A 13,497-nucleotide genomic window follows, 5' to 3' on the forward strand; every position below is an offset into this window, starting at 1 on the left:
CAACTTCAAACTAGGTCAATTATGACTCTTTGAGTTTTTGAGCCATGGTAATTTTAAACATGTAACATTTTCCTCAAGTTCAAGAAAAGCGATTTAAAAATTCAGTGATGTCATCACAATATAAAGCTTATGAGCCAAGCAGGAATTCGTGGGCGGGACCAGCGGGAGAAACACTTCCTACACCGAGGAAGTAAACCCGGAAGCTAGAAAACTTTTTTGGTGTATGTGTCAGGTGAGCAACCCCACTGAATTGAATAGGCGCCATCTTGGTGTCCAGTATCTGGTATCCTTAAAATCTACTCAAATTTGCTTCAAAGCTCGGCACTGTTCCTGGGGGCTTGGAGTTTGACATAAGACTATGAAGGCATTGATTTTTTGTATTTTTTGGCATATGTGAGAGATGTGATCTAAAAGGATTAAAAGGTAAGTTTTCATTTCATCTTAACTTTAAGTAAAGGATTCAAATACTTCTTCCACCACTCCCAAAATAAAGCTAGAAGGAGAATGGATATTTCTCGTCAGTTAGCCAAAGACACAACTCCAAATGAATTCTACAGGCGAATTTATAAGGTGATAGTATATTACTGTTTGGTTAACAGCACCAACACCGCCCCCAAGTGGCAGATAAGTAAATAATACAGCTTTAAGATGGATTTCTAATTGGTGCATGACTGTGAAAGATGATGTCGCCATACTGTATGATAGTTGGAGAAAGAGACAAAGTGATAGATGTGCACGTGTCTTTCATTCATCTTTATTCCTCTTTGTAACGTTCACATGAGCTGACACATTCATGTTCTAAATGTTTAATAATGATGTTCTTCTTGTGACCGTCCTGGGTTTTAAATATTAACTTATCTTACACACAGTGAAAAAGCTAACAGGGAACACACACACTGCTCCCTAATGCTCGATTCCCTGTGTTTCAAACCTGGGGCTCGGGACCCCTCAGCAGGTCGGGGGTTACATCCCACATTTACAGCACAACACATTGTTTTATTGACAGACGACACAGCTGTCATCTGGCTCATTTAAAGCAACACTGATGAACTATGACGAGCTGTTCCCACTTTGAATTTTACACCAGTCAAAAACATCCAATCAACTTCCTAATAATGTACTTCATCACTTTGACTGGCCCGAATCAGATACCACACCCAGAACGTCTGACTATGAACATGGCTTCAGAACTAACCCAAAAATTAGGTATAACCACGTCTTCTCACGGCTGGAAGCTCCTGAGCAGTATGAAATAAGGGCAGTGGTCACAGAGACTGTACCGTTACAGAGAGGTCAGAGGTTTCATCAGCAACTCCGAATCCAAGCTGCTGATTATTAGAAAAATAACACAAAAAAAAACAGGTATTCGTGTGCATAAAATACATTTAAAAATGACAGTCCCACTCTCTGAATCCTGTCTGAAGTGATTGTTAGCTAACCTCCTCCCCTCGCACAGCGAATATCCAGTTTACGGGGGGTGACAGACTGAATTTATGTTGTGATTTTTTAAGTGATGGGTCCTGGTTTCAGACGGGAATTGATAAATACAGGTTTCATATTTCTATGCAACAGCTGCTGCATTTGCTGATAAAATGAGAGCTTTTGTTGGCTGATTTTATGAGCTGTAGCTAGCATGCTAATCAAGTTAATATTAGCTCCAGTGGTCAGCTAAAAATGCAAACCGTTACATCTTCTAAATATTTATGTCACCAGCAAATGTTGAAATGATAATCTTGCAAAAGTAGATGAGAAAAGTACACAGGTTTCTGATTTGTATCCATCAATCACTGCATTAGCATGCTAATCAAGCTTGAAAATGGCTACTAAATCTGACTGCGCCCAGCAAAACTGTTTTGAAACCAGAATCTTGTAAAAGTAGATTAAAGACGTAAAAGCAGGTTTCTGATTTGTATCCATAAACTAATGCATTTAGCATCTGAAATAAGAACTTTCTGATTTTATGAGCTGTAGCTAGCAAGCTAATCAAGCTAATATTAGCGCCATTACTCGATTTAAAACGCCTAAGTTACTTCTAAATTATGTTACCAGCAAATCTTGAGACGATAATCTTGTAAAAGCAGATAAATAAGTAAGCAGGTTTCTTATTTCTATTCGATAACTACTGCATTTGCCATCTGAAATGAGAACTTTCACTGGATGATTTTATGAACTGTAGGTAGCTAGCTAATCAAGCTAATATAAGCTACATGACTCGGTTGAAAACACCTACCCCGTCTGACTTTTTAATGTGACCAGCAAAATTGTTTCAAAATGAGAATTTTTAAAAAGGAAACCAAAAAGTCGCTGCATGTAAAATTCAAAGCATCTACGTTGTCTGCACACGGTTCTCAACATGGAAGTGGCTGGGCAGGCGGCTAGCAGCTAACGGTGTGACTCCTTAAATGGTGCTAAAGCCGCCGTTACAGCGGTGTCCAGATATGAGCAGTAACTACCGGATGAGTACAGTGCATAGCGGGGGTGATGAGCTAGCCAGTGGAATACACATATTCATGTGCATCCAGACCAGCCTAAGACAACCAACCACAGAGAAGCTCGGACTACAACACACAGAGGTAGCATGACTTAATTCTCTGCTCAGGATGCCATTACTCCAAAATCTTTACATAGCAAACAGACCTAGTGGTTTAATGTTGTGTTAATGCTCTTAATGTCACATACAGATAAATATGCACTTGAAGGCTACAAACATGATGCTCAAAAAATACAAGGCAAAAATTTGGTTTTAACCCTTCTGCAAAGTTCTCCTGTGACCAGGAAGTAGCATTTGACTACCTCCACCAAGGGGGTGAGGGTTTCAGTTAGTTTGTTTGTCAGCAGGATTATGAAACATGCAGAACTTGACCGGCTCTGCTGTGCCTAGTTCAGATGGGACAATCACTGTTTTGGGGGGGAGGGGTCAGATTTCTTTTATTGAGTTACAGACAGTAGGAGAAGCCGATCACCAGTTCACGAGGAGTGTTAGCACTATTTTTCCATGGCAATGACTGTAAAGGGCCCTCAGTAAGGATCCTTGTGGTTTGCATAAATTAGGACCTTTTAGGACACACATAATACAACACATACTACAAAAGACCTTCATAGAAAAAACAAGATTAACTACCTAAAGCAAAAAAAATACATTAACATTGAAAGGCATTTTTACAGAATGTTCATTAAAGATCGATGCCGTTATACACAAGCAGGAAGATGTTCACCCAAAAACAGAGCGAAGCTGAACTGACTGCTCTTTTATCACTTTGTGTGAAGAACCCTCAAAATAAACATATAAAGGCAAATCCAAAAGGAATATACAGGTAAAAGAGAAACAATATCATACAGTTTAATACAGATATAACTTAAAAAAGATAAATATCACTTATTTTTGTTTTATATACAGCAAGCCAGTGCTTATTCAATGACAGCATCAAACTAGTTTCTCAAACTATGGCTTGGGACCGGGTCACTGACCAGCATCTGACTGGTTTTAGAGTCTGGATCCTGCAGTGACCGTGTCCAGGTTTCCAGTTATATCACGTAAGCACTTCAAACTCAAAATGAAAATCTTCATTAAAGGCGTCTGCAGTAGACGAAAGTGAAAGTGGTGGGTTTGTGTCTCTCTTGTCTGAGTTAATGTCTCTGTCTAGAGTTGTGAACCTGGCAGGAGTGCCACCTGATCTTCCTCTTTTTTGTGTTTCCTTCTGATTTTCCCCAAATCTTACTTTTCCTCTTTGTGCTTTGTAATGGCAGGAGCCGTCTCATGTTTTACAACTCTCGTTATTATCATAGACCATACAAAATAACGTGGCTACCATGGCTTCACCCATTGGTTCATGAACTCTTGTTGTGAAATTTTTAGTTTTCAGCTGTCGCCATCTTGAATTTTGGAGCCAAAAGTGATCATATGTGAAAGAGAGGGTGGCGCCAACTCATACCCCTTTTCCAGCAACATGGAATGGATTCTGTTCTGGTTCCTGCGCCTATTTTGAACTGCTCTGAGAATTTCAATCAAAAATAAATTGATTCAGAACCCTCCATCCATCCATTTTCATCCACTTATCCGGGGCTGGGTCGCGGGGGCAGTAGGCCAAGCAAAGCACCCCAGACGTCCCTCTCCCCAGAAATGCTTTCCAGCTCCTCCTGGAGGATCCCAAGGCGTTCCCAGGCCAGATGAGATATGTAATCCCTCCAGTATGATCTGGGTCTGCCCCGGGGCCTCCTACCAGTGGGATGTGCCTGGAACACTTCTAACAGGGGAGATGCCCAGACCACCTCAACTGACCCCTTTAGATGCAAAGGAGCAGCAGCTCTACTCCGAGCTCCCTCCAGATGTCTGACTCCTCCCCCTATCTCTAAGGCTGAGCCCAGACACCCTACAGAGGAAACTCATTTTGGCTGCTTGTATCTGCAATCCCATTCTATCAGTCACTACACAAAGCTCATGACCATAGGTGAGGGTTGGGACGTAAATGGACCAGTAAATCCAAAGCTTCGCCTTCTGGCTCAGCTCCCTCTTCACCACGACAGACCGGCGCAGCGTCTGCATCACTGCAGAAGCTGCACCAAACTGCCAATCCATCTCACACTCCATTCTACCCTAACCCTAACCATTCAAGAAGAACCAACCTTGAATCAACCTTCATGACAAGGAATATTCAGGCTTCGAGCAGCTCATCCGGTATGGGGACACTGGGGCCCCCTTATGGAGCCAGACCTCCATAAGTCTTGCCAGCGAGCGTCTCGTGGCCGGGCCTTGGGCAATGCCCAAAGACACAGAGCAGCACGCTGTGGGCCCACCGCCCGCAGGGACAGAATCAGGGTTCGGTGCATTGTGTGCCAGGTGACAGTGCTGATCCCTGGCATCGCGGACTGGTTCATCGCAGATTTGGAACCCTGAAAAGGTCATTCTCAGCTGGAACCAAAAAACCTCAGTCTCAGCATCAGTAGGTGCATCATATTCTACAGGTTGGAAAGAGAGGAAGCTCAAGGCTTGGTGTGCAGTGGTCTCATTAATAGTATTAGTATTAATAATCAATGCAATCCATCTTGCTACTACTGTTAACTTCCATTTTATATTGTGCAACACCCTTTGTTGATGACACATCCTTGATTACAATGGTTCCATACAAAGGTGGTGGAATTGCGGGCTGGTTTGGAAGATTGCACCAAGGTTCTGAGAATCCCAGACACAACCAGTTCAGGAACCAGAGCTAATTTGGTGGAAAAGAGGTATCATTGGCTGTGGTGACGCCTGGCAGACCGCCTGGCACTCAAAGTGGCCACGCCCTTAATTTTGAGTGACTTTAAACCTTAATAAAATGTAAACAGGTGAGTTGTATAAAACTTCACCCCTGTACAGTTGTTATGAACGTTCAAATTAGCAATTGAGACCAAAACTGTTTTCTGTACCAGGCTGTAAAGGTGTATTCCTACATTTTAACATGGGTGTCTATGGGGACTCGCTCTTGGAGCCAGACAGAGGAAGTGCAGGTTTTGGCACTTTGGCAGCATTCGGCTTCAGTTTTGTTTTTTTTTGCTCCATTTTCTTTGTCCTTGCTTTTTTTCTTTGTCTCTGGTTGGTTAACAGACAGACCTCACCTGTAAACAGGAAATATGTTCCATATCAAATGTATAACTTCCGCTCTTCCCTACCTTTTCTGAACAATAAACGAGTCACTATGTTTCGAAGGAAGTGCTTCACATTCCGAAAAATTCCGAAGAGCACACAAACTTCAACGTAGCCTCTGACAAGGTGCGTGGAAGTAAAAACATAGGCAGGATTTGTTCTTCTCTCAACATCAACTTTTCATGTGTACAAGTGCACAAAACCATACACTTTAAAGACCTTCAGGGAGTGTGCTGTTACCCCTATTCGAACATTTATTGTGCCGTGCCCCTCTTAACGTCATACATGTCCATTTCAAGCATTGTCCGGCTCTAATTATTCCACAGTCTCAGTCATTACTGGAATACATGAGTGCACTAGTTTCTTTTTAACCGCTCTTTTTTAACCCTCCTCTCATATTTCTGATTTGACATTTACACCTCTCTCTATACATTGGACTCTACAAAAGGTCTTTTTGGTTTGACAGGAGAGGTAGGGCCCGTCTGTCTGTCACTGGGTCTGTCTGAGCAGCTATGAATCACCGGCAGCGTTCGGGCCAGCTTCACATCCAGGTAGGAGGGATTCTGACTGGCGAAGTGCACCGAGCCTTCGCCCTGAGGATAGTAGTCGCGCTGGTTGTCATTGTGGGCGTTGTTGTTGCTGCGGTTGTGGTAGGCGATGGAGGATGGCTGGGGTTGACCGTAGCCTCCTTGAGTGGTGGGGGCTTTGCTGGGTGAGGTTACAACCGTGTCCACTGATGAGACGGCCCAGGAGCGAGACGGGCTGAGACAGGACGCTGAACTGGATGGAGCTTGTTGTTGGTACTGCGGCTGAACCCTCGCCGTCCTGTCGATTATGCCCATAAAAGGAGTGTTCCTAGATGATCGGCCGGCCTCTCCAGGATAAGTCCCGCCTCCGACCATGCATATTTCTGATTGGGGAGAGGAGATCAGAAAGAGATCGTCATGGTAACCAGTGACCCCTCCAACCGAGGTCAGATCTGAAGGTGAATCCATGTGTTGGACGGAGGCCGAGGTCCTAAAGCCTTGGCTGTGATTACCGGGCTGCCCACCTGCAAGGCTGCCGCTGCTGGTGGAGAAACGGACACTGATACTCTGGGAGTGGGCAAGAGGCCTGGGGGGAGGAGCCGGGGCGGAGGTTGGGTGGGCACTGAGCGGGCGTCGTAGTCCCCCCTGATACTGGTATTGGAAATCGTGCAACGGTGGAAGGCTATCAGGAGGTTCCACTGTCGACTCGGTAACTTCCATGGGGTAGTAGGCTGCTTTGGATTGGTTGCGAGTGAAGTGACGGGACTGGCCAAATATATTTACACCCGCCCTCTCCCCTCCTCCTTCTCTCCCGTAGGCTGGTGCAGGTCTTACCTGGCAAACCAAGTCAACGTCTTCATCATTCAGTGGATATGAAGCTGCAGAGCTCAGACCAGCCTGGGCCTGCAGGCTGGGCCTGATGTCGAGGGGGTTCGGGCAGATGCCCTCCCCCAGCTCAGCCAGTTCTTGTGGCAATTGGCCAAACTGGGAGTAAGCAGAAATCATGCTGGAGTGGGCCGAGGAACTGGGCTGACTGGTTCTGACGACCTGGACTTTGGCTGGTTGGAGCCACTGGCCTTGAACGGTGTTCTGCTTCTGGAAGGATCTCTGATTGGACAGGTGGTGGAGCTGCTGCCCTCTCTGGCTCTGGTGGTGGTGGTGGTGACCTCCATTCCCTGACAACGCAGGCATACTTTCTGACATTGGACTGGGTCGCTGATGCTGCATCGGAGAGGGAGGAGGGCTGAAATGGGGATAAGAGGAGGATAGAGGAGGAGGCACAGAGTGACATGGAGAAGACGGGGAGTGGGTGGGGCTGGGGAGGTGACGATACAGGTGAGTGGGGGAAAGAGAGGAGGATGATGGCACGCCAGGGCGGCCGTGGGTGTCAAGACTTTGAACCACAGGTGGAGGGTGGAAGGAGGAGTGAGGAGGAGGAGCATCTCCTTCCCTGTGACTCCCCTCCTCCCTTTGCTCCTCTTCCTCTTCTTCCTCAGTAAGCCCCTCCCTGTCCTGCACCTGCAGACAACCTGAGTCTCTGCTCCAGGCCTCATTAACGGCCACGTTTTGTTGATGAACACGATGCGACGAAGGAGGGGGAGAGTCTTGTTGTTGTGCAGCCTGCCGACACTCCTCTTTGACCCGGGACAACAGCCGCTGGATCTCCCGGTTGGTTGGGCACAGGTTGCTCGCCTCAATCAGGTCCTCCAGGGCGGCATGGAACTGTCTGCATGGTGAAGAAGAGTAGAAGCAAAGACAGAGGTACGATATCAGAAGATGACATAAAGACAGTGCTGCAATAATCGATGCAGGGAGAATCTGGGGATCCAAACTAACTTAAGACTTTCGGTTCTAGAGAAGTCATGAGAACAAATACTTCTGTACCAAGTCGATACCAAAATTCTGAAAACATGACGGCACTGGTTTTTCTTCAATACCTTAGATGCGTACCAGTGTTCTTGATATTTAATGCCAAAGGAAGAGAAAGAACAGCGACCAGCACATAAGAACAACAATGAGGAAGACAGCGACAAGTGAAGGTGCGGCGACAGCTCCGCCTCAACTCGTCAAATAGAAGAGTTTTTTTTTTTCCTAACGCCAGTGTCTTTTGTTAGTTCTTTGCGATGGCAACCACTCATATTTATACTCTGATACAAACAACAGCAGCGTGATGTGACGCTGAACGCTGGCGGGGCAAGCAGCCAAATGCGAAGACCAACTCCAGTTTCCTCGTCCCCAAAATCTCATGAACCCACACAGACTGGTACTTTGTGTTCAAGACAGATTATCAGGGATTAATAATAATAAAAAATGTTTTTAATAAAGAAGAGTTTGTTTGTGGGATTTATTGTTTTGTTTTCATTTTTTACTCTGGTGTTGAATTTGGTGCTGAGAATGGGTGAGTTGGGGACAGGTTTGGCATCTTTGGTATCGTCTCACACGTCGTCATGTCACCATGGTTACCTGCGTCCACGTTTGGCGCGGGCTCGGGCGTAAAAGGCTTCGTAGGATTTTGCTTTCAGCTCCAGCGCCTTGGTTGCAAACTCCTCAGCGAGGCCAAAATCCTGCAGGGAAAATAAAAAGAGTTTGTGATGGTGTGTTGACACCGAAGAAGGAAGAGATGAGATTGTCTTCAAAATAAAAGGGACTGACGTTCATCTTGCGGTGGCAGCGGGAGAGGTTGAGCAGCACACACACTCTCAGCTGTCTGAACGTCTTCAGCTCGTCGCCCGGAAACTTCTGGAGAGCCGACTGGTAGGAGTGAGCTCCTTCCCTCACTTTACCTTGCTGCAAATACACACATAGAAACGAGACGTCATCGGTAATCATGCTGTGTGTGTGTGTGTGTGTGTGTGTGTGTGTGTGTGTTCTTGAGTGCATGTGTGTTACCCTGTACAGTCTGTCTCCCTCTTGGATCAGTTTACTGAGCAGAACCATTAGGATGTCGGGTTTAGAGGTCGCCATGGCCCACGTCGCTGGTCCTACACACACACACACACACACACACACACACACACACACACAGTGATATCAGCAAACATCTGACAAACGTTTGATTTCCTCTGTAAAGAAGATTACTGTGTTCAGTCTCAGATTTCTGTTTGTCAGTTATCAGTATTTTAATAAATGACAGCGGATCCATCTGTGTGTCACAGTAACCAGTATGAGGCACTCGGCGGGCCGGGTGGCTTCAGGATCTGGGTAAAAGGCTCATATCTACCACGCACGTCTCTGAAGGTTTCGACACACTGGAGTTTTGTGTGGCTGCTAGTGTGAAAGGTAACATCAGTGTAGCCTGGCAGGTTTTGGTTTTTGTCCAGCTGTACATCAGGAGGGATGTTATTTTAGGAGAACAGGAAGTGTGCTTTGTTTTCTCTGTTCTATGGTTGGCACCACTCACCGCCCTTCCCTTTGCGTCCGCCTGGCTGGCTTCTCCTCTGTGAAGCATCTCTGTGTGTGTTCATGTAATTTCACTTCTGTCGGTACACTAAACAATAAATGGCGGTGCTTGCCTGACGACATCGGCTTCACGTTACATCCGTTACCCTCAGCCGTCTAACAGGTTTGTATCACAGCCGCTCAGTTATTAGCAAAAGCAGTGACGTAGGTTAGATCACTGATAATAATAATAACAATAACTAAAGTGGATATTTTGGATTTTTGCAGTGGGTTGTGTGAAGTTCTCATGGCTACGACTCAGCTGTCAGAAAACTTTTCAGCTAGCTAACGTTGCAGCCATAAACAAGTTTCTGTGATCCATCGCCTGTTTGATAATCTAAACAAAGAACATGTTTGCTTGTGGTGGTTCTACTAAAACGACCTGTGGTGAAACTATATTCTTAATGGTCCCTGATTAAGGAGCTGATGAGGAAACAGCGTTAGCTTGCGGAAAAATGTTCTTCTTCCACTTTAAACAACCAGTGGCAAACACAAGTCTAACGTTATTTTTTCAACAGCAATCTAAAATGTATATTTACACGTCTGTTGTACTATCCTACGTGTCCTCTCTTGCATCACTTCCTGTCTGTGTCTCTGCTTGAACACATGCTAGTCGTGTGTTCGTACCAATCTTGGCTCCCTTTTTGAGCAGAGCGATGACTGCTGAGGTGTTTCTGCAGCCGACCGCCCGGTCCAGAGGACGCATCCCGCTGCAGTCCACGTGCTCCACCGACGCACCGTGATCCACCAGGTGCTGCACCTGTAGGAGAAGACACGCCCACATTTAACATCTCTTACTGACTTCAGATTTCTCTCCTGAACAGAAGGAGCCTCGTCACCAGCTCCTTCACTTGCGTTGTGACGGGACGGACTCTTCTACGCACCACTTCAGGGTCACCGCGGAACGCAGCCAGATCCAGAGGTGTGCGTCCGCTGCGGTCAGCGTGAGTCGTGGCTGCTCCTCTCTCCACCAGCTCTTTGACCAATGGGAGCTGGCCTTTGAGACACGCCCAGCTCAGCGCCGTTAACCCCTCCCTGTCCGTCTGCTCAAGAGACGCTCCTGGGAAAACAAAGAGAGATTCATCTCAGGGCGGAGCGTAACGTGGGGTCAGAGGTCTTCCTCCACTCACTGATGATGTGACATCACAGGTGGTTACCATGATCCAGCAGCAGCTGGGCGCTGGTCACATGTCCCTCTGAGGCTGCCGTCATCAGAGCAGTTCGACCCTGCTGGTCCATCGTGTTGACCTCCACCCCGTGACTCAGTAAGAGCTCCACCACCTGACGAGAGACGGAGACAGACGCTCAGCACCACCGAGTGTGTGTGTGTGTGTGTGTGTGTGCGTGTGTGTGTGTGTGTTCTGTACCTGCCAGTGTCCTCGTCTCACAGCGCTGACGAGTGGAGTGACGCCGCGCCTGTTGCCTTGTTCTACAGCCGCTCCCTGATCCAACAACAGTCTGCAGACAGACAGGCAGCCACTTCCTGCTGCTGCTGTCAGAGCTGACACACACACACACACACACATACACACACAGATACACTGTCAACATGTAACAACATGTTACGACCAATTCACACTTTTTAACAGATCTTATGGCATCACCAACTAGAATCACCGCCCTGCAGCTGTACGTCTCCACTGACCTTTGACCTTTGACCACCAAAATCTATTGATGTCATCGTTGAGTCCAGGTGGACGTTTGTGCCAAATTTGAAGAAATACCCTTGAGGTGTTTTTGAGATATCGTGGTCACAAGGACGGGACAGAGTTGTTCTGATCCTGGTAAACTGAGGCAGCTGTGTCGGACTGTAGTGCTCAGTTTCCTCCACTAGAGGTCAGTGACGTAGCACCGCAGCCACTGACTGACAATCTCTCTTATTTACTACTGTCTTGGAGGTCTTTGAATGCACCTTAGAGTCAATGATGGGAGTCACCTTCTGACCTGCAGAACCTTTAACAGCAACACGTGACGTAACTTCAGTTCTGGTTCAGTTTGCCACTGAAATATTCTGATTCACAAGGTGGCGCCTGTTATTACTGCTTTGTTTTTATTTTTAACTATTTATTTATATATTTGTATTTTTATACGACCCTTTCAGTATTTTCTTTCTTGCTTTTTTTTGTAATTCTACTTTACGTATTATTTTGTGTGTGTGTGTGTGTGTAAGTGAAGAAGTTTTAAGTTTTCATGCACACATACACATATATTAATGTTTTGTATGTGCTACTTTTTGTATTTTGTAATTTTTTAAACAATATTTTATTTATTGGTTAATTGATTCTTTGATTGATTGACTGGTTGAATGATTATTTTTTAAATTATTTTAAATTTCAATTAATTAATGAATTTTATTTATTTTTTACTCAAACATGCTGACAATAAAAAGTATCTTCTTTCCTTTTTTAAAAAATGTATTTATTTTAATTTATTCAATTGAATTAATTTGTTAATTTGTTTATTTCTTCCTGCCTGATTGTTTTTTTTTTACCACTAACGGTTTTTCCAAGGGTTGAAAAATCTTATTTTTATTTTTATTTATTGTACCACTATTATCTAATAATATCATATATGAACAGTCAAATGTTTTATTTGGTTATTTGATCATTTTATTACTTTATTTAAAAAATAAATTGTAATGATGTGCTGGAAGATTTGCTCCAACTTGGTTCTAAATAAAATTTTAAATTAATAAAATAAAATAAAACCCTGCAGTTGTGACTCATCAGCAGTAACAGGAAGTACAGTCGTCATGGTACCTGTCTCCCCCCACAGACTGTCAGCTGTGTTGATCTCAGGTCTCTCCTCCTCTTCCTCGTCTTCCTCTGGGAGATCCAGGAGGTACGACAACAGCTCTGATTGGCCCATGCTGGCGGCTGCGGTCAGCGCCTGCTGCAGCGCCTGACGCCTGCTCGCCTCCCTCTGGCCGCAGCAGGAAGTGCAGCTCCAGTCCGCACGCTTCAGCAGGAAGCTCAGCACGTCGAGGTGACCGCACTGAGCGGCGTGCACCAACACACAGCGACCTGAGCTGTCCACGTGTCCCACCTGAGAGCAGACAGAGAGACAGACACTCAGAGACACCTCGAAAAAAATCTGAATCTGTAATCTGTAATTATTCTGACAGATATTAAAACCATGATTTAATATCTGTCATTTTCTCTATAAACAATAAAAATAATGATGATGTGATTTCTGCTGAGTCTGTACCAAACAAACATGATCCCTCACATCTGGAACAGGACTTGTAGCATCTCTGTAGCCCCACAGTGCTTATTATTTATTATGATGTGATGTGAGACATTTTAGATTTATCAAAAAACTGCAGCAGTTACAAGTCTTGTAATTTTGAGGAGTCAATGACAAAATAAAACTGTCAATAAAACAGGTTATTAAACTGCTGTGAATCACTGCAACCACCTGAGACCTTTAAGCACACAGTCATTAATGTGCACACAAAATCTGAGGCTGATTGCTCCAGTAGGTTGTGAGATTAGCTGCGAAAAGAAAGGAAAGACAACTGTTGGAGACAGCGTTGTTCCTGCTATGACCACTGGGTGGCACCATAGTAAACATTTATATAATTCAGTGACTTCAGAACTAGCAGCAGACACAGGGTCTGAATGAACACCCACCAAATATGACCACGATGGTTGTTTAAAACAGGAAAGCTTCTCTTTTTTGTTTTGTTTTCCTTTGTCGAGCGTTTGTCGTGACTTCCTTTTTGTTTCACTGCAGCAGTTTGATTAATTAGAGGTTAAAATTCCAAAACATCTCAACATCATTTCTACACTGACGGATTTTAAAAATTCTATTTAAAACTTTAATCAAGTTGCAAACCCCAAAATATTCTTGCTCAACAGGTCCCCTGGTTCCTCTGTGATCATTTGGATAATTAAATATTAAAGTCAG

The 13,497-nt window shown here is 44.9% G+C and overlaps 1 protein-coding gene across 1 annotated transcript in view; it reads right to left on the minus strand.

Moving 5' to 3' along the window:
* Nucleotides 1–732: 732 nt before the first annotated feature.
* The window catches only part of tanc2a (tetratricopeptide repeat, ankyrin repeat and coiled-coil containing 2a), a 32,334-nt gene continuing 19,569 nt past the window's right edge, over nucleotides 733–13,497 (minus strand). The window contains exons 18-26 of the mRNA XM_033644579.2: nucleotides 12,348–12,633; nucleotides 10,956–11,089; nucleotides 10,746–10,869; nucleotides 10,473–10,648; nucleotides 10,216–10,348; nucleotides 9,040–9,131; nucleotides 8,803–8,937; nucleotides 8,614–8,714; nucleotides 733–7,876 (exon numbers count right to left, since the gene is read on the minus strand). Coding sequence (XP_033500470.2) covers nucleotides 6,049–7,876; nucleotides 8,614–8,714; nucleotides 8,803–8,937; nucleotides 9,040–9,131; nucleotides 10,216–10,348; nucleotides 10,473–10,648; nucleotides 10,746–10,869; nucleotides 10,956–11,089; nucleotides 12,348–12,633 — 3,009 coding nt within the window. The 3' untranslated portion in view covers nucleotides 733–6,048. The remainder of the gene's footprint in view (nucleotides 7,877–8,613; nucleotides 8,715–8,802; nucleotides 8,938–9,039; nucleotides 9,132–10,215; nucleotides 10,349–10,472; nucleotides 10,649–10,745; nucleotides 10,870–10,955; nucleotides 11,090–12,347; nucleotides 12,634–13,497) is intronic.

Source organism: Epinephelus lanceolatus, chromosome 18, assembly GCF_041903045.1.
Source record: "Epinephelus lanceolatus isolate andai-2023 chromosome 18, ASM4190304v1, whole genome shotgun sequence".
In the NCBI taxonomy this organism is placed as follows: Eukaryota; Metazoa; Chordata; class Actinopteri; order Perciformes; family Serranidae; genus Epinephelus; species Epinephelus lanceolatus.